This window comes from Grammomys surdaster, unplaced genomic scaffold (assembly GCF_004785775.1).
Source record: "Grammomys surdaster isolate TR1022 unplaced genomic scaffold, NIH_TR_1.0 126121, whole genome shotgun sequence".
Lineage (NCBI taxonomy): Eukaryota > Metazoa > Chordata > Mammalia > Rodentia > Muridae > Grammomys > Grammomys surdaster.
The window spans coordinates 3,005,564-3,031,829 of record NW_021620929.1 but is presented as its reverse complement, the minus strand read 5'-3'; the positions used below and the strand labels follow the sequence as shown (position 1 = coordinate 3,031,829).

General features: G+C 38.3%; 1 protein-coding gene across 2 annotated transcripts in view; it reads left to right on the top strand.

Moving 5' to 3' along the window:
• The window catches only part of Ranbp17 (RAN binding protein 17), a 286,889-nt gene that overhangs the window by 37,011 nt on the left and 223,612 nt on the right, over positions 1-26,266 (top strand). For both annotated transcript variants that reach the window (XM_028756444.1, XM_028756443.1), the window contains exons 10-13: positions 354-500; positions 1,526-1,698; positions 4,459-4,652; positions 24,930-25,035. In XM_028756444.1, coding sequence (XP_028612277.1) covers positions 354-500; positions 1,526-1,698; positions 4,459-4,652; positions 24,930-25,035 — 620 coding nt within the window. The remainder of the gene's footprint in view (positions 1-353; positions 501-1,525; positions 1,699-4,458; positions 4,653-24,929; positions 25,036-26,266) is intronic.

Below are 26,266 nucleotides of genomic sequence, written 5' to 3'. Positions count from 1 at the left end.
CTTGGGACTACAGAACACAAGTAGTGGAGTTCAAATATTTTTCTGTGATTTTTTGCTTGTGCACTTGTGTAATGTACACACACACATGCACACACACACACAGGCTTTTTTTGTAATAAGTTCCCAAACATATCTTTGTCATTTTGGTGCGATGCTGCGTCTGTCTACTTTAGATTCCTTACTGTAATTGACAGTGCTACTGAACTTAGCAGATGCACCCATTTTGATACTGTTCTGTTACCTACCCATCTGCCACACAGTAGGTGCCCGTGAAGACCAGGGGACTTAACAAGAATATTTGGGGATTTTCATCAGTTTCTTTTAAAAGTCTTTTCTTTTGTATTTTAATTTAGGGCCTGTCTGATCCTGGTAATTATCATGAATTTTGTCGATTTTTGGCACGTTTAAAGACAAACTATCAGCTGGGAGAATTAGTTTTGGTGAAGGAGTATGCAGAAGTTATTGGATTGATTGCTAATTTTACTATTACTAGCCTTCAGGTAAGTATAAATGTATAATCTAGGTTAAACCATCATTTAAAAACAATTTCTTGGTAAAGATTTGGTGGAGGTGTTTTCTTTTTATAAATACTTGAGTACTTAGAGAATTATTATTCTTTACAAAGTTTTTAGGTAAAATAGTAATTGCAACACATAAAATAATAAAAATTTATATTCTGTTTAAATTTCTAGTAATTAATGAGTGATGAGAATCTGTAATCAAATCTATATAAAGAAAGAAATGAATGCTTTTATAAATTGTATTATGGGAAAATTTTCTTTGGAAGTTGATGGGAAGCCTTGTTCCCATTTGGTATCAGCTCTTGCTAAGTATTTGTGTTATAGATTTTAAGGAAATGTGGAAACATTTTAGTAGTCATTTAAGGTAGGTGGCATAGTGAAAGATGTTAGGGGTTTTTTTTGTTTGTTTGGTTGGTTGGTTGGTTGTTTTTTCGAGACAGGGTTTCTCTGTGTAGCCCTGGCTGTCCTGGAACTCACTCTGTAGACCAGGCTGGCCTCGAACTCGGAAATCCACCTGCCTCTGCCTCCCAAGTACTGGGATTAAAGGCATGCGCCACCACTGCCCGGTGAGACGTTAGTTTTTTAATACTTCTTGGATTTATAAAATTTGCTAATTTAACTGAGATTCGTCATCAATAAAAGTTAATTTTATCAGTGCTGGAGATGTGGTTTAGTTGAAAGAATGCTTACCTGACAGCCTCAGGGCTCCAGGTTCTGTCCCGGCAGAGTGTACTGGGTATGGTAGTGCATGTCTGTCATAGCAGCATTCAGGATGTGGAAACAGGAGAATCAAAAGTAAAGGTCCTTTTTAGATACATAATGAATTCAAGGCTAGCCTAGGCTACATGAAGCCCTTGTTTTAAGACAAAAAAATAAACAAGAACAATAAGAACAACAACAACAACCAACCCAGTTAATTTTATCTGTAGTCACTTTGCTCTGTGATTTTTAGTCTAGAATGCTATAATGCCATTTTAAATAACATTTGCTGTGTTTCTTTGTAGCATTGGGAGTTTGCCCCCAACAGTGTTCATTACTTATTAACTCTGTGGCAGAGGATGGTAGCATCTGTTCCTTTTGTGAAGTCAGCTGAACCCCACTTGTTAGACACGTATGCACCTGAAATCACAAAGGCCTTTATCACATCCCGATTGGACTCTGTTGCCATTGTTGTGAGGTATTGAAATATTAAATGTTTTATTTTTATCTGTCTCATCTTGGAATTTTTAAAGATTGAAGTAAAGTGTTACGGTTCACTGTCGCTGGTGAACAGTTTGTAAGCTCTGAGGTGTCTGTCCAGCTGTATATCCACCACCGCTCTCGTGGTACTGGGCATCGTTACCGTAGTCCCGTCACCCAGAGATACACAGCTCTGACAATGACTAACCTTTTTATTTCCCTACAATTTTTGCCAATTCTAGGGTATTGTACAGATGGAACCATCAGTATTTAGCTTTTGAAGTCTAGTGCCTTTCCTTTGGCATATGCGTTTGGAATCCCTCCGTGTTGTCTCAGGGGTTCCTTCCTTTTCACTGCAGGGTAGAATCCCATCTGTGACTGTATCCGTGCACCCACTTACTGTTTATGACATTTGGCTTGTTCACTTTTTTAGCAATGGGATTAAACTGCTGACATCATTGATGTGCACAATTTTATATGATTGCAAGTTTCCATTTTTCTGTTTAAAATACCTATATATGGGTTTCCTGGTGGCATGGTAAGTATATATTTTCTTTATAAAAAGCTGCCAAACTATTTTCCAAAGTGTCTGTAACATCTGCTCTTACACCGTTATATGAATACCTAAGTTTGATCTGCTCTGGACCTAATTGCTGGCTGTGGATGGTCTTTTTAGTTTTATAGTAAGTCTAGTAGATGTGCAGTCGCATCTCATTGTGGTTTTAATTTGCACTCCATCAGCGCACCATGACATTCACAATAGTGAACGTTGTTTCATGTGCTTATCTGCTGTCTGCAGTTATTCTTTGGCCAAGTGTCTGTCAAATCTGTTTCTGCCATAGGGCTAAAGAAATAGCCAAGTGACTAAGAGCACTGGCTTCTTTTTCAGAGGATCCAGGTTCCATTCCTCATGGTTCGCAGCCACATGGCGACTCACAGCTGTCTGTCTGTAACTCCAGGAAATCTGAAGCACTCTTCTGGTGTCCGTGGGCAATTAGGCATACATGTGGTACACAGACACACACAGGCAAAGCTCTCATATACATAAAAGAAAATAAAAGTAATGTTAAAAAATCTGTTGCCAACCCCTTTTAAAAACTGGGTTATTTCTTTAGATTAAGATTTTAGAAGTTTATGTATTCTGTTCCCAAGTCTGAGAGACTTATATAGTCTTTAAGTTACACTGGATGAGCTCCCGCTTACTGTTTTTGTTCTATGCATGTTTGCTGCTGTATATAAGGAAGTTTACCTCATTCCAAGTCAGAGCTTTTCTTTACTCACTATAGTTTTAAGATTTACACTTGAGTGTGTGATCTGTTTGAAGTTAATTTTTGTTCTGAGTGTGAATACACCCATCTGTACTCCCAGCTCTTGGCATGCTGAGGCTGGAGAGTCACAAGCTCTGTGTAATAATACATGGAAGGCCAGCCTAGGTTACTCAGGAAGATTCTGTCTCAGGAGAGAAAAATTGAACAACTAAAACCCCAAGTTTGTAATTCTGTTGCATGTGTAATATGTATATATTTATCTTTTTGTATCATGTTAAGTCTAGGGTCTGCTTGTCCTCATCTCCTTTGTCTTGAATTACCACTTAGCTACCATTTATGGATACAGATTGTCCCTTCTAATTGAATTTCATTCACATTGTTGTTACATTTAACCCACCCCGTGTATATGGTTCCATTGAAACCCTATTCTTACTAGTCCACATATCTTTCCATCTGTGCCCTGTTTTAGTTACTATACATAAAATAAATGTTGAAACCTGATAGTGAGTCTTCCAACTTGGTTTCATTATTCAGAATTATCTTGGTGATTGTACTTTATTTTTTTTCTCCATGTAAAACTTAGCATTAGTTTTGCAGGCTCTTATTTTATTTAAAAATCAATTATTGTATGGAGGAGAGTACATGCCTAGCACCTGTGTGCAGGTCAGAGGACATTTTATGGGGTGTCTGTCCTTCCACTTTTACTTAAAAAGTTCTAGGGATCAAGGTCAGGTCCTTTGGGTTTGTCAGCACTGTGCTGGCTGAGCTCTCTGGCCCAGTCTTGGAATTTCTACAAGGAAATGCCTGCTTTGTTGGAGTTTTACTGAAAATCATCTGTTAATCTGGGAGAGGAACTGACACTTGGAGCAGTGTCGGGTCTTCTGGTCAGAGCACATGGTGTATCTGCCCTTTCGTTTGTCTAGCTCTGTAGTTTCCTTTTATGGTACTTTATAATTGCAGCTTTTAGATTTTGAGAATATTTAGTTAGATTTAGTTAGTGCCTTTGTATTATATGTTTATTTATTTTTACATATTTACTTTTGAGACAGTGTCTCATGGGCTCCAAGGTAGCCTTTAAATTTACTTGTAACTGAGGCTAGGCTTCACCTCCTGAGCCTTCTTTCCTTACTTCCAGAGTGTTTGAGTTAAGGCAGGAACCCTCGCCCTACTTACCATGCTATTTAAATCATGTGACACTGTTGTTTAATATTCCACTTTCACTTTCTTTGTAGGGCAGCAGGTTTGTATTTTGAGCTAGTTTGCTGTGACTTCAGTAAATTTACATTTTAGTTCTAGTAGCTTTTTCTGTGTGTGTGTGTGTGTGTAAATTTCTATGTGCAAAATCATGTCAGCTTCATATATGGGATTTTATATCTTCCAAATTCATTCTTCATTTATTTCTTGGTTCATCATAGCATTTTTACATTGCAAAGTTTCTGTGTTGTGATTGAGATGTAGCACATTGTAAGCAGATGTCTTTCATATTTCAGAGATAACTTAGAAGACCCCCTGGATGACACTGCTACCGTGTTCCAGCAGCTGGAGCAGCTGTGTACAGTCAGCAGATGTGAATATGAAAAGACATGCACTCTTCTTGTACAGCTGTTTGACCAAAATGCACAGAACTATCAAAAGCTTCTGCATTCTGCTTCGGGGCTAGCTGTTGATATGGCGATTCAAGAAGGTCAGTGTGTGTTCCACAGTTGTGAGCAGTGTGCCACAGTGAGTAGAGCCCTTAGTCACTGTCAGAAGCCTGCAGTAGGCCAGGCATGGTGGTGATGCCTTTAATCCCAGCACTATGGAACAGAGACAGGATGGTCTCTAAGTTTGAGACCAGTCTGTCTTGAGGTAAACTAATTTTCTTTCTCCCATTGTCTGTCTAGTCCCTTTTAAACCACTGATTGTATTAATCCGTTTGGTATTTTGGTGACTTGACTATTGACCATTAATATTTTTATGGGACACACAGGTAACAACTCAGCATGGACTCAGGAGCAACAGCTGTTAATGATCCTCAAGCAGACAGTGTGATGTCATTGGCTTTGAAGTAATGTTTTTTCCTTCTTTTCATTAGTAGACTGGACACTTTGCTAAAGTCAGCCTGTAAAAGAAGCCTAACCAGATTTTATTTTTATTTATGTATTAGTCTTCACCATGGCTTTTACATTTTTATCCTTATTATCTCATCTTTAATCTTACTAAGGGAGAGTATACTTTTGCATTCCTTTAGATACTTTCAGATAAATAGCAGGAAATTTTTTCTTCAGGTTTCTAAAATGCAGTATAAGGATGAATTGTTCATAGCTTTTATTATTTGTTAGGTAGTATACAGAACAGTGGGCTTCCCTGCACACCCAAAGGGCTGCTTTGCTATACTTTGTTCTCATTCGTTTCCTTCCCCATGGGCCCTCCGCTCCTCTGCTCTCTCTGCTCCCTTCTTCACTCCAGAGTGGCACTCCTGTTTCTGTGTCTCATGTCTTCCATTTCTTCCTTTCCTCCTTCCTCACTTTTTATGACCCTGTGTCTAGTTTTGTGACATATACAACACCCACAGATATAAATATACCCTTTTATACTATACTCATATGTTACATATAATTTTAAATCTACAGTCTGGGTATGGGACAAAACAAGCAATATATGCGTTTTGGAGTCTCTTAAAATAATGATTTCCAGTTCTGTCCATTTCTACCAAATGTGGTGATTTCTTATTTCTTTATGGCTAGACAAGATGCCATTGTATATTTGTACCCTGTTTTCTTTATGTGTTCATTTGCTGATGGGCATCTAGGCTGGTGGCATTTCCTATCCATGGCAATGAACATAGCACTAGACATGGAAGCACAAGTCCCACTGTGGTCCCTCAGGAATAGATAGATCCATGAGTGCTATGTTTGGGTCACGTGTATGTAGTTCTGTTCTTATTTTCAAGGACTATTCTCATTTCTGTATTGGTTGCACAAGTTTACTCCCCAACAGCAGCAAAAGCGTGTTCCTTTCCCATTCATGTTATCAGTTGTTGTCTCCATCCTAGTCATTCTAAAACTGGTCAAGGGCTTCTCAGAGCAATTTTACATTTCCCTAACTGCAAGGGTAGTGTGCTTCCTCATATGTTTACTCGCCATTTGTGCTTTTCTTTTTGACAATTATATGACAGTTCATCTGCCCATGCCAGAATTGTTTGGCAGAATAATATTTTTTTAGTGTTTAGTTTTTGTAGCTCTTTTTGTATTCTAGAAATTACATCTTTGTTCAACATGTTTTTTTCAAATATTTTTCCTGTGTAGTCATGCTGACTATTTCCGATGCCCTCAGAATTCTTTTAATTTCATGTATTTTCATATGACATGTCTTAAGATTATTCCCGCTACGGAGTCCTTTTCAGAAAGTTCTTGCATGTACCTGTGTCCTGAATCCTTTGCATGTATTTTCCTCCAGCAGTTTCAGTTTCTAGTCTCGCAGAAACTTCTTTGGTCCATTCTGAGGTTAATTTTGTATGTACACAGTGAGATACCTGGGTCAGATCTCATTCTTATACATAAAGAAATCCAGGATTTCCAGCACTGTTTACTTAATAGGCTGTTGTCTCTAATGCATGTTTCTAACATGATTGTCAGAAATCAGGAGTGTACTTTGTGTGTTTCTAGGTCTTCTGTCCCACTGGTTTCCATGTCTTGTTCTTGCACCCTTGCAATTCTATTTTAGTTAGTGTGGCTCTGTAGCAAACCTGAGGTTAAACACTTCGTTACCATCCCAGGGCTCTTTTTGCTACATGACGCCCTAGCCATGTAGCCATGTAGTCTTTTTGCTTCCTTATGAATTTTAGATTTTTTTTCTAGTTATTTGAAGACTGTCTCTGAAATTTGGTTGTTTTACACTGTTTCTGTAAGTCACTTTAGTGACGAAGCTGTTTTCATAAAACTGATGATACCAACTCATGAGCTAGGTGCTAACTGTAGTTTCTCCTTTCTGTGTTTTAAAGTGTTTACTGTAATTGTGTTTGCCCTCCTTGGTTAAGGTTATTATTAGGTTTTATTTATTTAAAGCTTTCATGAATGGGAGTTTTTAAACTGATTTTTCCCTCAGCAAGTGCATCATTTTGTTTAAAAAAAAAAAAAAAAAAAAAGCACCTGAGTATCCATCTCATGTGCAGTCACCAAAGGTAGATGCTGATGTGGAAGTCAGGAAGTGCATGCTGATAAGAGCCTGATATGGATGTCTCCTCAGAGGTCTGCAAAAGTCTGACATAGTCAGAGGCAGATGCTCACAATTAGCCATTGAACTGATAATGGGGTTCTCAATGGAGGAGTCAGAGTGAAGGCCATTGGAGCTGAAAGGGTTTGTGGCCCCATGAGGAGAGCAACAATACCAACCAACCACAGCTCCCAGGGTCTAAACCACCAGCCTGGGAGCACTTAGGGAGGGATCCAGGGCTTCAGCTGAATACGTAAGAGTGGAGGGCCCTGCTGGGCATAGGTGGAAGAAGAGATCCTTGACTTAGTGAAGGCTGGACGCCCCAGGGGGTGGGAATTTTGAGGGTGGGGAGGTGGGAGTGGGGGGGTAGGTAGGGGTTACATCCTCAGAGAAGAAGGAGGAGGGGTGAGGGGATAGGGGGTTCCTGGGTGGGTGGGGGATGGGGTAAGGGGACAACATATGAAATGTAAATAAAACATCCAATAAAAAAAGAAAGAAAGAAAGAAAGGAAAAAAAATGTGAGACATGCAGGTAGAAAGTAGAATGATACAAGGGGAGTTGACAGAGATAGTAATGGATAATATGATCAATGTAATAATAAAATATTATAGAATAATAAAGTATTATATCAAAAAAGCTTCTAATTATCGGATGTTGACTTTGTATTTTGCATCTTGTTGAAAGGCTTTATCAAATCTGAGTAGTCTTCAGGGACTTGTAAAGATTATACCATCTCTAAATAAGAATACTTGACGACTTTCCCTATTTGTATTCTTTTCGAATCTTCAGGTAACATTTTAGGGACTATTGAAAAAGAGTGTGGAATAGGTAACCTTGTCTTGTTCCACATTTGAGAGGAAGTTGTCCTTGGGTTTCGTGTTTAATAGTCTTCCATCTTTGAATGATTGGGGCTTATTTGCTGTATAATCTCTTTAATATGTTTTTAATTTGGCTTGTAAGAATTCTATTGACAATTTTGTTGTATTTATTAAGGTCTTTGGTTTTCTTTTCTTTTGAATTCATCTGATCTTGCAGATAGGCTAATGCCGGCTTTATTGAGTGACTTTGGTAATGTTCCTTCCCTTTCTATTTTCTTGTGTATATATGTAGTATATGTGAGTGTGTGTACCTATGTGTGTTTGTGCAAGTCCATATGTGCCTGGATGTCAGATATTGATATGGAGTGTCTTGTCTTTCTCAACCATTCTCCCTTTAAAATTTTTTTGTTTTATTATTTTATATGTGTGAGTGTCTTGCCTATATGTATGTCTGTGCATCACATGCAGAAACCAGAAGAGGACATCAATCCCCTGGAAGTGGAGTTACAGACAGTTTTTAGCCACCATTTGAGAATTTGGAATCAGTCTCAGGTCCTCTGGAAGCACAGCCAGTGCTCTTAAACCTCTGTGCCATTTCTCCAGCCCTTCCACTTTATTTTTGAGACAGGATCACTCACTGAACATGGAGCTCTGTCACCTACCGACTGCTCCTTGCAGTGAGATCACAGGTATGTGCTACAATGCCCACCTTCCACATGGTGCTGTGGATTGAAATCCAGCCCCTCATGCTTTCATGGCTGTCATTTTACCAACTGAACCATCTCCTTAAATGCCTGTGCCTTTCTGTTTTATGGGAGAGTCTGAGGAACATTAGTATTAGTCCTTCTTTAACCTGTAGATAGAACTCATTGGGGATTCATCTGGTTCTAGGGTTTTGGATTTTTTTGTTTGTTTGTTTGTTTGTTTTGTTTTGGTTGTAAATCTTTTGATTATTGCCTCAATCTCATTGATGTTAGGAATCTGCTTACATTCTTTATTTCCTCCTGATTGAATTTTCAGAGATCTTATATGTCTAGAAATTTATTTATTTTAGATTTTCCAGTGTGTTGGAATAAGATTTTAAAATTTGTTCCTTTTTCATCTTTATTAATCTGTATCTTTCTCTTTGTGCTTGTTAGCTAAAGGTTTGCCAGTCTTGTTTAAAAGAAGCAACTCTATTGTGGATTCTGATTTCTTTTAGTGGTGGTAGTTTTATTAATTTTTTTCCTGTTTACTACTGTGGTCTGGGAGTTGTCTTCTTTTCTAGGACTTTGTGATATGTCATTAGGTTGTACATTGGAAAAGTTTCTGATTTATTTCTGTAAACCCTGACAGCTGTGGATTTTTTTAAATTAGGAATTGCCTTTCCTGTGTTCCAAAGGTTCTGGCAATGCATGCTTTCACTTTTTTATTCTAAGAAATCTGAAAGTTTCTTCTTTCATAGCTCAGTGATTATTTAGGAGTTATTATTTAGTCATCTCTGGATATTGTGTTATTTTTGTGCTTTTTCTTACTGGTTTCTAGTTTTATTGCACTATGACCTGATATTTTAAGTAGTGTGTAGTTTCTACTACCCTGCTTTAAGTTCCTGACAGACTATGCTACCAGCCACCACCCTGGCTCCCTCGGATCGGTGGACAGAACACACACACACACACACACACACACACACACACACACACACACTCATTTTTAACCTGCTTTATGGCTTAGCTCAGTGACTGGGCTCTTCTAAGCCTCATGTGGCTAGCATGCTCTTCCCTTTATTCCTTGCTCAACACTAAGTCTGCTCTCAACTTAGTTTCCTGGTTACCGTCTAGTTGCTCAGCAGCCTAAATCTGACCTCAGCTCAGTTGTGTTTTTAATCTAAGGCCTGCTACCCCAGGCCCAGTCAGGGAAGTGGCCAATGGCTGCTCCACTGGAGATCTCACATGGCTTGGGGCAGCTCTCTCTCCCTCTGAAGCATGTCAAATTCCCTTTCCTCCTCCTGTGTCTCCTAGCCTGACTACAGGAACCTGGAAGTCCTGCCTCTTCCGTTCAGCCACTAGCCACTGACATCTTTATTTAATGATCAAGAACCAATTGAGGAGCAGGACCTTCAGTGTTCACATGCTGATTTCCCATCAAAGCATCAGAATCACCCCCTACAATTTCATAAGAAATTATTTTGATCCTTTGAATTTTTAAGACTTGTTTTATGCCCTAGAAAGGGGATCTATTTTAGACACGGTTCCATCAGCTACTGGGCATATATGTTTTGTATCTTTTAAATGGAATGTTATGTGTATATCTGTTAAGTTCATTTGATAATCATTGTATTTTAACTCTGAGAATTACTGATTTGAACTTTTATGTTCATTGGTGTTTATTTTATGAAATTGGGAGTCGCAATATTTTTTGCATATATATTTACAGTTGTTACAGCTTTTTGGTGAATCATTCTCTTTATTAGAATGTATCAGTTTCTTCTAGCTTAGAGTCTACTTTATCAGCTTTTGGAATAAATTTGCCAGTTTGTTTTAGCTTTCATTTGCTTGTATATTGCTTTCCATATTTGAGTCTGTTGGTGTCTTCACTATTGAGGCATGTTTCTTGGACACACAGATAGTTGGATCTGATTTATTAACTCAGGTAGTCTGCATCTTTTATTAGTAAGTTTAGGCCATTTACATTTAAGGTTATTACTCACAGGCATCTGATGTTTCTTCCTGTTGTGTGACTTTACCTGAGGAGACATGAACAAATACTTAGTTATCACGGATAGGAAACCAAGAACAGCCCAAACAATTCCAACTTGGCAAACTGATAAGTTCATTAGGGTTATTTACAGGAGTACAAATAAGTATAGGAGGAGGGCTGACTCAGAGACAAGTACATCATGGAAAAGCCTGTTCTAGTACCAGTGATGAAAACTGCCGTGTTTCTCTTCTTTGCCTGACTTGCAGGCAGCCGAGTCCCAGGAGCCTCCCTACTGTTAGGTAGCACACCTATAGAGGTGAGTTGGCTCATCCCTTTACATCATCTCATTCTGTTCCATTACTTTTATTTTCAACATTTTCTCCATCATGTTTATTTGAAGTGATTCTTTTCTGCCCATGTCTATTTGCAGTTCTCAGTGCCCCTTGTATTTGGATGTGTATTTTCTTTCTCTAAATTTGGTAAGTTTTCTGTACTAGTTGGATTCTTTACCTTTAGCATTTGTTTCAGTTTCTTCTATTCTGTGGCTTCTAAGATTTGATCTCTTTTGTCTTTGTTTGTTTTTCGAGACAGGGTTTCTTTGTGTAGTCCTGGCTGTCCTGGAACTCAGTCAGTAGATTAACCTGGCCTCAAACCCAGAGATCTGCCTGCCTCTTACTCCCAAGTGCTGGGATTAAAGGTATGTGCCAGTTCTACCTGGCAAGATGATTTCTTGATTATCCCAGAGTTCTGGGATCTTGTGGTCTGGTGTCATATCACCCCTGACCTCTAGCCCCAATAACTTTTCTCTACTTGATCAAGTTTTTTTGCTATTTTTTTTTTTTTACTTTTATTTCATTCACTGAGTTTTAATTTTTTTATTGCATTCTAAAGCTTATTCAGTGTGTTTGTGTATGTGTATATATGTTCATACACTTAGGCCACAGCTCTTACAAAGGGATCAGAGGACAACTTGTAGGATTTCTTTCCTTCCATCTGCAGCCCTCCAGGCTCAGTGGCGGGTACCTTTATTGGGTGACCTGCCTTGTTGTTCCTAATCCATTGAGTTTTTTTTTCTTATTTCCTTATTTCCTTATTTTGTTTCCTTATTTTATTTCCTATTTGTTTTTTTAATTTATGTTCCTGTTTGCTTTTCTCCTTTTATAATCTAGGTGGTTTCCTTGCTGGTTCTTTTTCTTCCATGTGACTGACTGATGTATATATACTGTTGATTTTTTAATCTATCTGCTGCCCTTTCCTTTCAGGTCCAGAGCTGCCTTTGTCTGCTTGCTTGTGTTCTTTCCTAAGTCGCTGATCATTTTTATCAGAGCATCTTTGACATGTTCACTGACATTCTACCTTTTTTCAGTATCTTGATTTCAGTAGTAGAGGAACTATAATCTCTTCAAGAAATCATGTTGCTTTGCTTTTTCATGCTTCCTGTGTTTCCTTATTACAATTTGTATGTATGTGTGTGTGTGTGTGTGTGTGTGTGTGCGTGTGTGTATATACACATATATATATATCTTGGTTTGGACACCTCTTCTGTTGTTTGATTTGAGGGGAGAGAGAGAAGTCTTTTTGAACCACCTACTCTTGGGTCTTTGCTTCTTTTGAATTTTGCTAATCTGCTGGGTTTCTAGATGTGTCCCAGTGTCACTGTAATTGATTTGCACCTACTGGTTAATTATTTCTGACATCTTTCAAGTGCCCTTTTAAACCATTCATATATCTTTTGCCCATTTTAAAATTGGGCAATTGGCTTTTATATGTGTTCTCATTGTGGGATTATAGGAATGCCTTGTGTTTTGTACAAAGTCTTCTTTTATTTGTATTTTGGGAAAGTACTTTTCTCAGTCTGTACTTTGTCTTCTTACTATTTTTTTTAAAGATCTAAAGTTTTCTTTTCTTTCTTTGTTTTGTTTTGTTTTTGGAAGTTTCTTTGTGCAGCTCTGGCTGTCCTGAAGCTTGCCCTGTAGACCAGGCTGGCTTGGAACTCACAGAGCTCCACCTCCCTCTGTGTCCCTAGTTCTGGGACCAAAGACATGCTTTACCACGCTCTACTAAGACCTAAAGTTTTCAGCTTTGATAGTCTACTTTCCCCACCCCCATAAGGCTTGTGTTTTCTGTATTTAAGAAATTCTATATAGCAACATCACAGAGGTTTTTTTCCCTCTAAGTTTAATCATCTGAGCTGTTATATTTAGGGCTGTGATTCATTTCAGATTAATCTTTTGACTATTGTGAGTTGTCATTTCTTTTTTATAGGGTTCTAGTATCACTTGGTGACAAAATTATCATTTTTCTTTCATTGAATTAACATGACATTTTTGCCAAATTAATTTCCTTTAAGAGAAAAGTTGATTATCAGACCATTCTTCTGTACCATTAGTTCTAGACATCTGTTCTTAGACCAATACAATCTTATGTTGTTTAGTGTGGCTTTACAGTTGAGCCTTCAAGTCAGGTGATATGAAAAATGTCTAATTTTGTTCTTGTTCACAGTAAGTATGTCTGGTAGGTGAGGCCATCAGCTTGCCATTACTTTAAATGTAATTTGCTGGAATTACTTTTTTGCCTCAGTCTGTATTGCAGATAGGAACAGTGGATACTGTGGGGTATGCCACTTAAGGAGCTTAACATTGTCTTTGTAATGCTTTGTGGTTTTGGTGTGCAGTTATTAAAAATGATCCTAATTTTATTACATATTTTGATATTGTATAACTGATTAGTTAGGATGTAAAATTGAAATGTTTCCTAGTTATGCTCTACTTCTCTGTAAAATCAGAATTGATTTGTTTGTTGTATAACTTTGCTGACTACTTATTAATTCTGGCTGTGTGTGGACTGGCTGCAGTTCTCTCCTGCATATAGTGTTGTCTGCGTATAGCTCCAGCCCTGGCTCTACCCTTTTCTTTCCACAATAGAATTTTCCATTCCAGTGTAGACTTTTTAACTTGATCTTAATAAAGTGTTCTTTTATACATGTTTTGTCTGGGACAGTGTAATAAGTGTTTGTGAAGGATATTAGCAGATAGTTCCCCTCCACCATTTTTACTTTTTCTATCTTTAATGCATAGAATTCTAGCCAAACTAAGATTTTTTTCTTTTTGTCTTATTTATTTATTTAAAACTCCAGATTTTATTCCCCTCCAGGTCCACCCTCCAACTGTTCCACATCCCATACCTCCTCTCCACCCCCTTGTCTCCACAATGTCCCCATCCCCCACCAGACCTCTAACCTCCCTGGGGCCGCCAGTCTCTTAAGGAGTAGGTACATCTTCTCTGACTAAACCCAGACTTAGCAGTCCTCTGCTGTATATGTGTTGGAGGAGGGTGTCTCATATCAGCTGCTTTATGCTGTTTTCTTGGTGGTCCAGTGTCTGAGAGATCTTGGAGGTCCAGATTAATTGAGACTGCTGGTCCTCCTACAGGTTCGCCCTCCTTCTCAGCTTCTTCCAACTTTCCCCTAATTCAGTCACAGGGGTCAGCAGCTTCTGTCCATTGGTTGGGTGCAAATATCTGCATCTGACTCTTTCAGCTGCTTGTTGGATCTTTCAGAGGGCAGTCATGATAGGTCCCTTTTTGTGAGCATTCCATAACCTCAGTAATAGTGTCAGGCCTTGGGTCCTCCCCTTGAGCTGGATCCCACTTTGGGCCTGTCACTGGACCTTCTTTTCCTCAGGCTCCTCTCCATTTCCATCCCTGCAGTTCTTTCGGACAGAAACAATTATGGGTCAGAGTTTTGACTGTGGGATGGCAACCCCCTCCCTCTCTTGTTGTCCTGTCTTCCTGCTGGAGGTGGGTTCTACAAGTTTCCTCTCCCCACTGCAGGACATTTCATCTAAGGTTCCCCACTTTGAGTCCTGAGAATCTCTCATCTCCCAGGTCTCTGGTACATTCTGGAGGGCCCCCCCAACCTCCTACCTCCCGAGGTTGCCTGTTTCCATTCTTTCTGCTGGCCCTCATGGCTTCAGTCCTTTCCTCCCACCTAATACTAGATCATGTTCCCCACTCACCCCCTCTCCCCTCCCAGGTCCCTCATCCCTCCCTCCCCCCTTATGGTTGCTTTCTTCTCCCTCCCAAGTGGGACTGAGGCATCCTCACTTGGGTCCTTCAGCTTGTTGACCTTTTTGAGTTCTGTGGGCTGTATATTGGGTATTGTATCCTTTTTTTGGGGGGGGGCTAATATTCACTTATTAGTGAGTACATACTGTTCATGTCCTTTTGGGTCTGAGTTACCTCACTCAGGATGATATTGTCTAGTTCCATCCAATTGCCTGCAAAACTCAGGATGTCCTCATTCCTAATAGCCAAGTAGTATTCCATTGTGTAAATGAACCACATTTTCTGTATCCTTCTTCTGTTGTGGGACATTTGGGTTGTTTCTAGCTTTTGGCTATCACAAACAAGGCCATTATGAATATGGTAGAACACATGCCCCTGTGGCATGGTGGGGCATCCTACGGCCATATCACCCTGAATATGCCCAATCTTGTCTTTTTTTTAATGGAAATTTGTACTGTATTAAAATGGTTTGGCAGAAAGTTATTCCTAATATTCCATTATTGTTTTATCATATCTATAGAATTTGGAGTGGTACACTTTATTTCATTTTTGATACTAACTTTTCAAACTTTTTTCTTTAATTTATCCAACTAGTTTTGTTGATCATTTTAGAGAACCAAATTATAGTTTGGTTGAGTTTTTAAATTGCTGCTTTATTTTCTATTATTTCTATTTTAGAGTCTAGTATTGTTTTGTTTTGATACTTTTATAGTTGTGTTTCAGACTCTCTAGGCTTTCATTTCTATTTTGCTTTTGTATTTTTTAAAAATTAGACATAGCTTTTATCACACAAATCTTGATTTTTTTTCTGTTCAAAAATATTTTCTAATCAAGTTATTGCTTTGTTAAGTGGAACATTATTAGGATGCTCTCTGTATTCTGATTTCTGCCTTGGTCAAGTGTCTGTGACAGTGTTCCTGCTCTGCAGTGTACATATATTGCATATGGTTTGTATGAATATCAGCTTTACATTAAAATGTAGCAAGTGGTGGGGTTAGGAAGATATGGCTCAGCAGATAAAGGTCCTTGCCACTAAGTTTGATGATTTAAAGAATTCAAATGGAGAAAGGAGAGAAGGATTTCTGCAAATTATATTCTGACTTCCATACATGTTCTATGGGAGATTTTGTGTGTGTGTGTGTACATTAAATGTAGCAAGAGTTGGTTAAGAAAATAAAAAACCTGTCGTTCTCTAGAAGGAAATTTTATTGAAACTATAGATATTCAAAGACCTGGATTGAATAATTTATTGGTGGTGAATATATATATATATATATATATATATATATATATATATATACTGTATTAAGTTATACTCAATTCTTTTTTATTGGATATTTTATTTATTTACATTTCGAATGTTATCCCCTTTCCCCAACAGCCAGTTCTTAATGTATTCAAATAGAACTTTTTAAAGTTGGATATACTTTAAAGTTCTTACATAATAATATTTAAAAGTCTGTCTGGCACATGCAAAAATTTTAATAAATGTTTTCCATCTTTCTAGTCAAAAAGTCAGCGAGATGAAATTTATCTGCCTTTTAAAGATGCCTATAATGTAGTCAAAAGTAATTGTTACTATATTACAAAGAATGCCCAGCATTGCTCTAGCTTGTATATTGTGTGCAGTAGTATTCGATTTCTTTTGTGCAGACTCAACAGTTCAGTTAATGTTGAACAAAGAAAATTATATGCTTTAGTTATGTGTGCTTTAATTTAGATGCTTAATGGCTTTTAATGTTACAAAATAAGTTTATTATTATATTATGATCTCATTTGTATTATATTGTCTTGCTCTCTCATATCTGTGGTGATATGGTCATGGTTTACAAAAACAATAATCCCTAAGAAATAGGTCATTAACAGTAGTTAACGATTACTTGTGATCTATGGTAATGACTGATTTCTTTGGGATTATTGCAGTTATAAACCATAATTACAGATTATTACAGCAATAATTATTTTGTTAAGGAAAAAATGTTCTATGCTTGAACAGCTGCTAAAACAAGTGCCTTGAATATTTCAGAATAAAGAGAAAAATGGGAAATTATAATGAAATTTAATCTTATAAAATGAGATTCTAAGAGATTTATAGATATGAATCTTGTGTATCAGATAATTTCTTCTAAGTTTGGTTTAGATGTATTGTTGACATGCTTTGAATTTCTGGATGCAGTTTAGGGATGAAATAATTTTTTTTGGTATGTCCTTAAGGTGTGCAGCATGATGTTTTGATAGACATTTCCATAATGAAATGAGTGCTGTAGTCAGGGTTGTTGTTACCCTGTCCGCACTCCACCCCACCCCCCCGCCTTAGTTTGTGTGCCTGTGAAAAAGAGACAAGAACTCCGAGTGCTGCACGTTTCTTTATGCTGTGCGCTGTTCCCTGTAGTTCCCATGTGCCTTCAGTCTTTGGGTGTAATTGTTCTATGACTGCAACTTTGTACCCTTTGACCTTCTTCCCCTTTCCTGCCTCTGATGGATATCTACTTTTGTCTGTATATCATGCTTTTTTATTTGATTCTGCATATAAGTAAGAATATGCAGTGTTTTTGCTTCCATGTCTGGTTGATTTCTCAATGTGACTTTTCAGTGTTGCAGTTTAAATAGAAGTTTGAGAGAATGTTTATTATGAGAAATGCCACCACACCTTTAGCTGAGTCTCAGAATTGTATCTGACAGCTTACCAATAGCTCTTGACTGTTTCTTGCTAATACCACCTCTAGCTTGTTCAACTTCTTCCCAAGAGAAGACGGTTCTGCTTCAGTTCCCAAACCTTAGAGATTGTGACTTTCTCAATCAAGGAAAGGGCCAGTGTTTCAAAGTGTACCAATGAGCTTCCATTTAAATGTACCATTATTGTAGTGAAGTGCCTATAATTCTGTCACATCCTCTTTATACATGGTGTTATTTGATAACCAAGGTGCCATTTTGAGGTCATACTGATAGAATTAAATTGTTGGAATGTTGAGATGTCTTACGTATAGTTTCATTAGTCTACTATTAGACAATAGTGCTCTGTATATAGCATTGCAAAAATCATCCCGACTCAGGAACACCAGGCCAGCAGATTCAGCTCTTGAAAATGGAGTCCTTCTTGCTCCCTCAGACCTTCACACATTGAGACAGACCTTCCAAAATCTTGACAGTACTCAGTATTTTCTGAATGTCTCCTCTTTGAGAATTGTTTTCAGTCGGGAATTGTTTGCTTGTTTATCATACAATCAGCATAAAGGAAATTATGCGATAAATTTGATCTAACTTTTACAATAGCAAAACATTGTCAGAGTGGGAGCAACTTAAAATTCTTAAGTAATATGCAATTTCATTTTCTAGTATAGCTTCTGAAGGGAGACAGAATAAAAATGTAAATGTTAGTATATTTTTATGGTTGTGTGTGTGTGTGTGTGTGTGTGTGTGTGTGTGTGTGTGTGTCTGTGATACAGAAGGACCATTGAAGGGGCATTATTCAACAACAATAAGAGTAGCCAGAACAGGCAGAGAGAGTGCTGTAGTGCTGACTCCTGTGCATTATTAGCATCCTTAGGATGAAGAGGAAGCACACATCCCTAATGTGACAAATGCCAGATAGAAGACTTGAAGCTAGCCTTTGCTTTTGGTGGCTGTTGGTATTGCTTAGCATGCTGGTTTTCCCCTCCCTGCCTCTTTCTCTTAAAATAAAGTCTCCCTGTTTAGTTAACAGACCTGCATCACATTCTCAGCAACTTCTGCTTTCTAAAATAAACATTTATCATTTGATGGAGAAATAAGAAAATTGTATACGTGGAAAATTTTGATCTGTTTTAAATTAAGTTTCTTAAACAAGAACTAAGTGGCAAATGGTTCAGTTCACATTAATGGGAAGCCTCCCTAGTAAGTTTTAAAGCAGCAGGATTAGTGTGTAGTGTATTATTCAGTCCTGTAATCTAGGACCGAGGAAGTTAAGAGAAGACTGAATTTGGGGACAGCTTGGCCTATATATGTAATGTACTCAAGGACAGCTTGAGTTAGGCAGTGAGACTTACCTCACACTACATCAGCAACCCCACATTCCCCAAGGAATAGGGACTCAGCTTAGTAACAGAGAGTTTAAAAGAGCAGCAGTAATTATTATCTGAATAATGTCTAAATATCTAAAGTGATAAAATGTAAGGGAGATAATTGGTGATTATTTACTCTTAAATTATATGTTTTGCTGTGAGAAATAGTGTTATTTGGAAGGGGGTGGGTTCACAGGCTCTTGCTGTGTAACCTGACCCAGTTCCTAAACTCAAGGCAGTATTTCTGCCTCAGTCCTCCCAAGTGATGGGACTATAGGCAAGTGCCATCATGCCTGACTTATAGGAAAATATTTTTAAAAAAAATAGTGACTCCCTTAGGGCAGGTAAAATGTTACATTCAATAATGCTTGCAGTATTTCAGAATTACGTTTATTTTAAAAGTGACTAATATAATTTACACACAGTGCAACTGCTAGTCTGGTAACTGGTTAGAGTCACTGTTAAGAGCCTCATGATGACTATGATTCTAGGAAATACAGCTGGTTCTTGTGATTTGCTGATAGTGGTCTATATAATCAGAACAGCACATTCACAAATGTCAAATCATTGCTCCCGTGGGTATTATTGGATTATAACATTTCCATCACACTGTTGACCCAGAACCATTGTTTTATGTGTAAATTTTTAATAAGACTCTTTATTTAAATGTATTGTTGGTTTATTAACGTTGAACTCAGACCCAACAGCACTATTGACTCATAGCCAAACACAGCTTACCTAGCACAGAATTTGTTGTTCAGAAGGCATGTGCCTTAGTTACTTCTCTATTGCTGTGAAAAAATATTCTAGGACCAAGGCAACTTTGAGAAGGAAGCATATTTTAAAAATTTTTTAAATTTATTTATGTATTTACATCCTAAATGTTGCTGCCCTCCACTCTCGGTTCCCTCTCATAGGGTTCTCCCCTCCCTTTGACTCTGAGAGGGAGATTCCCCTATGTATACTCCCACCCTGGCGCGTCAAGTCTCTGCAGGCTTAGGTTTATCCTCTTGCACTGAGACCAGCCAAAGCAGCCCTCTGCTGCATATGTACCTGGGGCCTTGGACCAGCTGATGTATGTTCTTTGGTTGGTAGCTTAGTCTCTGAGGTTCCCAGGGGTCCAGGTTACTTGACACTGTTGGTCTTTCTGTGAGGTTGCCATCATCTTCAGGGACTCCAGTCCTTCCACTAACTCTTCCATAGAGGTCCCTGACCTCCATCCAAGGTTTGGCTGTGGGTATCTTTATCTGTCTCAAGTCAGCTGCTGGGTAGAGCCTCTCAGAGGGCTGCTGTGCTAGGCTTCTGTCTGCAAGCACAACATAGCATCATTAATACTGTGAGGGATTGGTGCCTGCCCATGGGATGGGTCTCAAGTAGGTCACTGGTCAGCCATTCAAGAAGGAAGCAGTTAATTGGGTCCTCCAGTTCTAGTGGGCTGGGAGTTCATCACTATCATGTTTACAGCATGGCAGCTGGTATGGCGCTGGAGCTGCCGCTGAGAGCTCATATTCCCATTCACAGACAGAAAGCAGAAAAAGTACTGGGATGACCTGAGGCTTTGGAAACCTTAAACCCACTTCTTTTGACACACCCCTGATCCTTCCCAAATGGCCACCAACTGAGGACCAAGTATTCAAGTACCTGAGACTTACAGGGACATCGCATTAAAACTCTGAGTGCACATAATGCTCCCTCCCCCATTCAGAAACACTGTATAGCACAACTGGGCTACCTCAAAGATTCAAATCATTAATGGCATAGAAATGGGCAAACAATAAAGAGACTAAAGGGAATGCTGGTTAGAGCCGAAATAAAAGGGTCCCCAGGACCCTTATTTCTGGTGTACCCAGGAGCTGGAATCGGGTACACCAGGTAACTCAGCCTTTAGTGTTGGGCACATACATGTGAATTATTTTGAGTATCAATTTGGGGTTACAAATTAAGTTTTAATGAAAAGGTAAATTTGAAAAATCAGGGAATCAACAAATAAGAATTGTAGCACATCTAACGTAGAATGGACAACTTAAAGAACAGAAATATAATTAGAGTTTATATTTATTCTTAGTGTATTATAAGAGATCAATACATGGTAATGTTAAGCTAGTAAAGCATGGCGAGGCTGAGATTTGGACTCTGGGGTTGAGTAGAGAACCTAACAGACCAGAGGACCTGTTGTTGTGCACTATACAGTCTGCTGGAGTTAGCAGACAGTAAGTAAGCAGCTGTATAAACTTGTCGCATGTTAGAAATCATTCTGTGCCAAAGTAAAGAGCAGAGGGGCCTGTGTCATCAAAGCTTAGTAATTTCTAAGTTAATAGTGGTTTTTTAAATCTCAGTTTTCTGGGCTCTTTGAGGTATTGTCGTAAGCTGAGAGCTGAGGCTAGATCTGCCTATAACTCATCTTCCTCATCAGGCTGGTATCTATGCTAGAATTCGTGGACCTAAACATAGGAGGTCATGCAGCTCTCAGAAGAATACATAGATAGAAATGTTTATGATTTTGGGTTAGACATTTCTTTCTTATCAAGTATCACCAAACTGACAATAACAAGAATAGCTAAGTAGTTGGATTAAGAATTTTGTTCATTGAAGAACCATCAAGAAGGTGAAAATAAAACCTTCAGAAAGGCAGCAGCATATAATAGTATGTGACAAGGAACTCACACCTAAAATACATGAGGGACTTTTTACAGCTCAGTAATAGTGACAGCTCTTAAAAATAGCCCAAGGACTTAAGTAGATTTTTCTCTGTAGAAGGCATAAAAATAGCCAGTAAACACAAGAAACTATGCTAAACATCATGAGGCATGAGGGAAGGTCTCTTAAGATAACAATAAGCTGCTACCTCATACCTGCCAGGATAGATATAAGGAGAAAAAACCAGCAGATAATTACAAGTGTTAAATGAGAACATGTGGAGGACATAGGACTCTATGCTTCATTGGTAGGCTTGCCAATCTGTGCATTTGATGACAGCAGTGTGAGAATTTCTCACATGGCACAGCAGTCCTCCCCTAAGTATGTGGAGATGTGAAGGCATGCGTCTACACAGTGTCTATCATGTCCATCATAGCATTTGGTAGTAGCCAGGAGATGAAGATGAACGCAGCATCTAGCAGCTGAAGGAGAATATCAAATATAACCTCTCTGAACAATGGCAAGGGTCAACTGTGAAGTACACAGCACAACTCAAGTTTGACATTGGGTGACATGAAAAATGTAGTCACAAAGAAGCATTGTGAGATTCTGTGCATATAGCGTGACCAAGGCAGGGCCACAAAATGGTTGCTGCAGTTAGGATGGGGAGGAGAAGAATGATACTTCCGTACCTAACTCTGTCAGGTTTAAGCTTAGCATACTCCATCTTTGTTAGACTTAAATTTAGAAATAAGAAAATGTAAAAAATTTGTAGTGTTGGCTCCATAAACCTGTGAATTTACTCAGAAGAGTGGTTTATGTGAGTTCTATGGTATATGAGTTTTTACTTCAGCAAATATGTTAAAATATAATAGATCCATGGGTTAGAAGTCCCCTAGAACACAGAATTGTCAGGGCTGTAAGATTTGTTTTTATAAATATTGAAATTGGCAACTACTACGATAAAATTATTGGAGTAACTAACAGTGAGCCAGTGTCTGGTTTTTAAAATAAGTCAAAATAATCTACAGGCAAGTAGATAACTGCTTCAACAAGGAGTTGATAATTCGATGATGTACGAGATAAAGATGAGTACTTTATGATTTAGAAAATACTCTAGAAGTAGAAATGAGGATTATGAGTACTTAATCCATTCTGTGTTCAAGTTGCAAGACTCAGAGGTTTGGTAGACGAAGCTATACTAACTGTTAGCATGCCTATCAGGGGAAGCTATGTATTGTCTAGGCTTTTCTATTGAGCTGGCAACATGTCTGAAGCATAAACATTAACTCAGCTTCCTACATGAGCTTTGTGCTAGTATTTTATTAATACATGCTGTGGAACTTGTTTTGTGATGTGTTTGATCACATTAGATCTTCACCTTTAGTTGTTTCATGTTGCTAATGGATACCCTGCAAAGTTGACAGTTTCTGAGTTGTTCAAGGTTCTATGATAGACAAAAGAAGGTGTGTATTTGCCAGAATATATCTCTTATTTATGGGTTTTTTGTCAATGAAGCAGGTTGCAGATCCCCTGCTGTTACCAGGGAGTGGTTTGTTGATTGTGTGATATAATCATGGCTGCTGACATCTGCAGGGAAAGTATTGTTGAAAATGACTTTGTTCTCCTCAAGGCCTTTAACAAGCACAGGCTTTTTCTGAATTATTCAGTATATTTAAATGACAAAGGTCACATGGAGAGATTCTTATTTTTTTAAGATTTGCTTTTATGTGTATGAGTATTTTGCCTGCATATATGTATTTGCATCATGTTCATGCCTGGTGCCTATGGCGTCAGAAGTGCACATCGTATACCCTGGAACTGGAGTAATAAGAGAGCTGTGGGCCACCGTGTGGATGCCATACCATTGAGCCATTACTCTGTCCACCAAGATTTCTTAATAAAAGAAACATAATTAATTTTGGTATTCTGAAATAGTTTTCTTCTCTTTGAAATATCAGTTTTCAATAATGACACAAAATTTCTCTGTGAAATAACATTTTCCTGCAGGTCTCAAAAGTGTTAGAGAATCTAATACTTCTACTGATAAATCTAGAGATCTAACATAATACTCTTTAAAACTCATTTAGCTAAGAACTCTATCCCTAGAGTTACTAATTCTGGCTTCTCTAAGTAAAATTTGTGAAAACTATAGCTGTTTCCACTAGGGTGGGCTCTGTCTCTCCCTGTCTCTCTCTGTATTCATTTGTGTACATGTGCATGTGCACACGTTTATTTGGAAACCATAGACCAACCTCAGATGTCGTTCCTTCTGTGCTGTTTGTTGTCTTTTGGATCAGGATCTTTGTAGTAGCCAGTCAGCAACTTACCCAGCAGCAGTCTGCCTATCTCTGCTTTCTGATGCTGGGATTGTAAGCATGTGCCACCACATACAGCTTATTTTATGTGAGTCCTGAAGACCACTCATGTTTTCCTCTCAGGAAGCAAGCACTTTACTAAGTCCCTAGCTTTTTGTTTCATTATTTAAATCTGTGTAATCCTTTGATATTTTTAGCCATGAAGGTAACTCAATAATCAGTGAATTGCATAGTAAAACTTGTAGATTTTAAAATATGAAAAAGTCTAAAGAATAAATTCATTATCATCTATAATGTTACAAGCAGAAGGACTTCCAAAATGAAAATAGACACACACCTTCAGGAAATTGACCATTCAGAACAAATGGTCATTGTTGTTTGTAAGTCTTGATACGTCAATACTGGCCTAGAATTCTCTTCAGAGTGCAGCCTGACCTCAAACTTGACATGCTTCTGCCTCAGGCTTCCAAGTCCTGTCAATACAGGTGTATACTCTCAGACTCAGTGATACATTTTAGTGATTTTTAAGGGGTGGTGGTGGGCAGAATCTCATTGTCAGCCCAGGATAGCCTGGAATTGATAGAGATCGTGTTATCCTCTGGCTTCAGCAACCTCTCTCGAGTACTGATTACCCTTCATGCACCACTGTGACCACAGTTGCAGTCCTTTGCCTGAATAACAGAACTGGCCATAAACAATATAATTAGGGTCTTATTGTCAAGTTTAATTTTTGTTTGTTTGCTGTTTGAGACTGGTTCTGTATTAGGGAGCTCTGCTGGAACTCACTAAGTAGACTAGGCTGTCCTCAACTCAAAGATCCACCTGTCTTTGCCTCCCTCTTGCTGGGATTAAAGGTGTGTATCACCACGCCCAGATCTGTTAAGTTATTTTAATCAAGTCTTATTTTTCCCCATTTGCAAATGAAAACCTTAAGGCTTAAAGAGGTAAGTAAGGAACTCCCTTAAAATTGAAACAGATTGATGGGACTGACATTTATAAGTACTTTTTTTTTTCCTTGCTGGAGTACCTGTTAGTATCACTGCCTTGATAAATGTGAAACCCAATGCTCTACTGTCTGTTGAAAACTGACTTTTATAATAGTTGATCATTTGTTTAAAAAAATAGATGATTTTGCTGATTTAGGTATTTTCTGAAAAGTAAGTTGATTTCTATCAATTACTTCTCATTGTCTTTCTTTCGTTGTTGTAAGGACGTCTCGCATGGCTGATATACTTGGTTGGCACAGTTGTAGGAGGGAGATTAACATACACCAGCACAGATGAGCATGATGCTATGGACGGAGAATTATCCTGCCGGTGAGTAACAGTTATTTACTCCACGGCTGAAAGAGCGTTAGCCTTTGTTTTAACTTTATATGGCCAAGTGTAAAAAGGCACTTGGCCTTTGGATATTAGTTCCCTTTTTACTCATGAGGAAATCCGTGCACAGAGATTAAGTGATTAGAATTTGATTCTTGAACAAATAGGCTCAGATTTACTTGGTATTCACCCCCTAGTTCTAGTGATCACAACCTTAATAAGCCATGGAGTGCCTCTTCACACGTTCTTTTTTTTTTTTTTTTTTGGTTTTTTGAGACAGGGTTTCTCTGTGTAGCCCTGGCTGTCCTGGAACTCATTTGGTAGACCAGGCTGGCCTCGAACTCAGAAATCCGCCTGCCTCTACCTCCCAAGTGCTGGGATTAAAGGCATGCGCCACCAGCCGCCCAGCTCTCTTCACACATTCTTAAACTGAGGGAAAATCTCATGTGTGAATATTGTAAATAGCTTGCCTTTCCACAGATCTTGACTAAATAGCATATTTTCTGCACACTCATGCATGGTTTTTGTTTCATTTTATTTTGGTGAAGACTTAAACTTATGAAAATAAATATCATAGGAATTTCCAGAGTACTGCTGTTAGTTTTAAAGACCTTTGAGTATGGTGAATGTAGAGGCATGTATACACTACATGTGTATACACTACATGTATGTACACTACATGTGTGTACACTGCATGTGTGTACACTACATGTGTATGCACTACATGTGCATGCTCAGCCTTTTTACAAGCAGACATTGTTACAACATTGTTTTGCAACTAGAAAAATGGAAATAGTATCTATTTGGGGGCTGGTTAAAGATTCAAATGAGTTATTTTTTAAATGCTTAGAACAGTGCCTGGTAAACAGTAATGTATTACTCACACATACTCATTTAAATTAAATACAGTTTTGTGAACATTTAACGTAAAAGTTAAGTTTTTCTAGACTATACCATAGTTTAAATTTGATTTTCAAATTTTAGGTCCCTTTTCAGTTTTTCTTTATTATAAATTGCCTCCAAGTAAACATTGTTTTTTCAAGATCGAGAGAATTTCGTTAGAGTAATGTTTCATATGTGAGTACACTGTTGCTGTCTTCAGACACACCAGAAGGGGGCATCAGACCTCATTACAGATGGTTGTGAGCTACCGTGTGGTTGCTGGAAATTGAACTCAGGACCTCTGGAAGAGCAGTCAGTGCTCTTAACCACTGAGCCATCTCTCCAG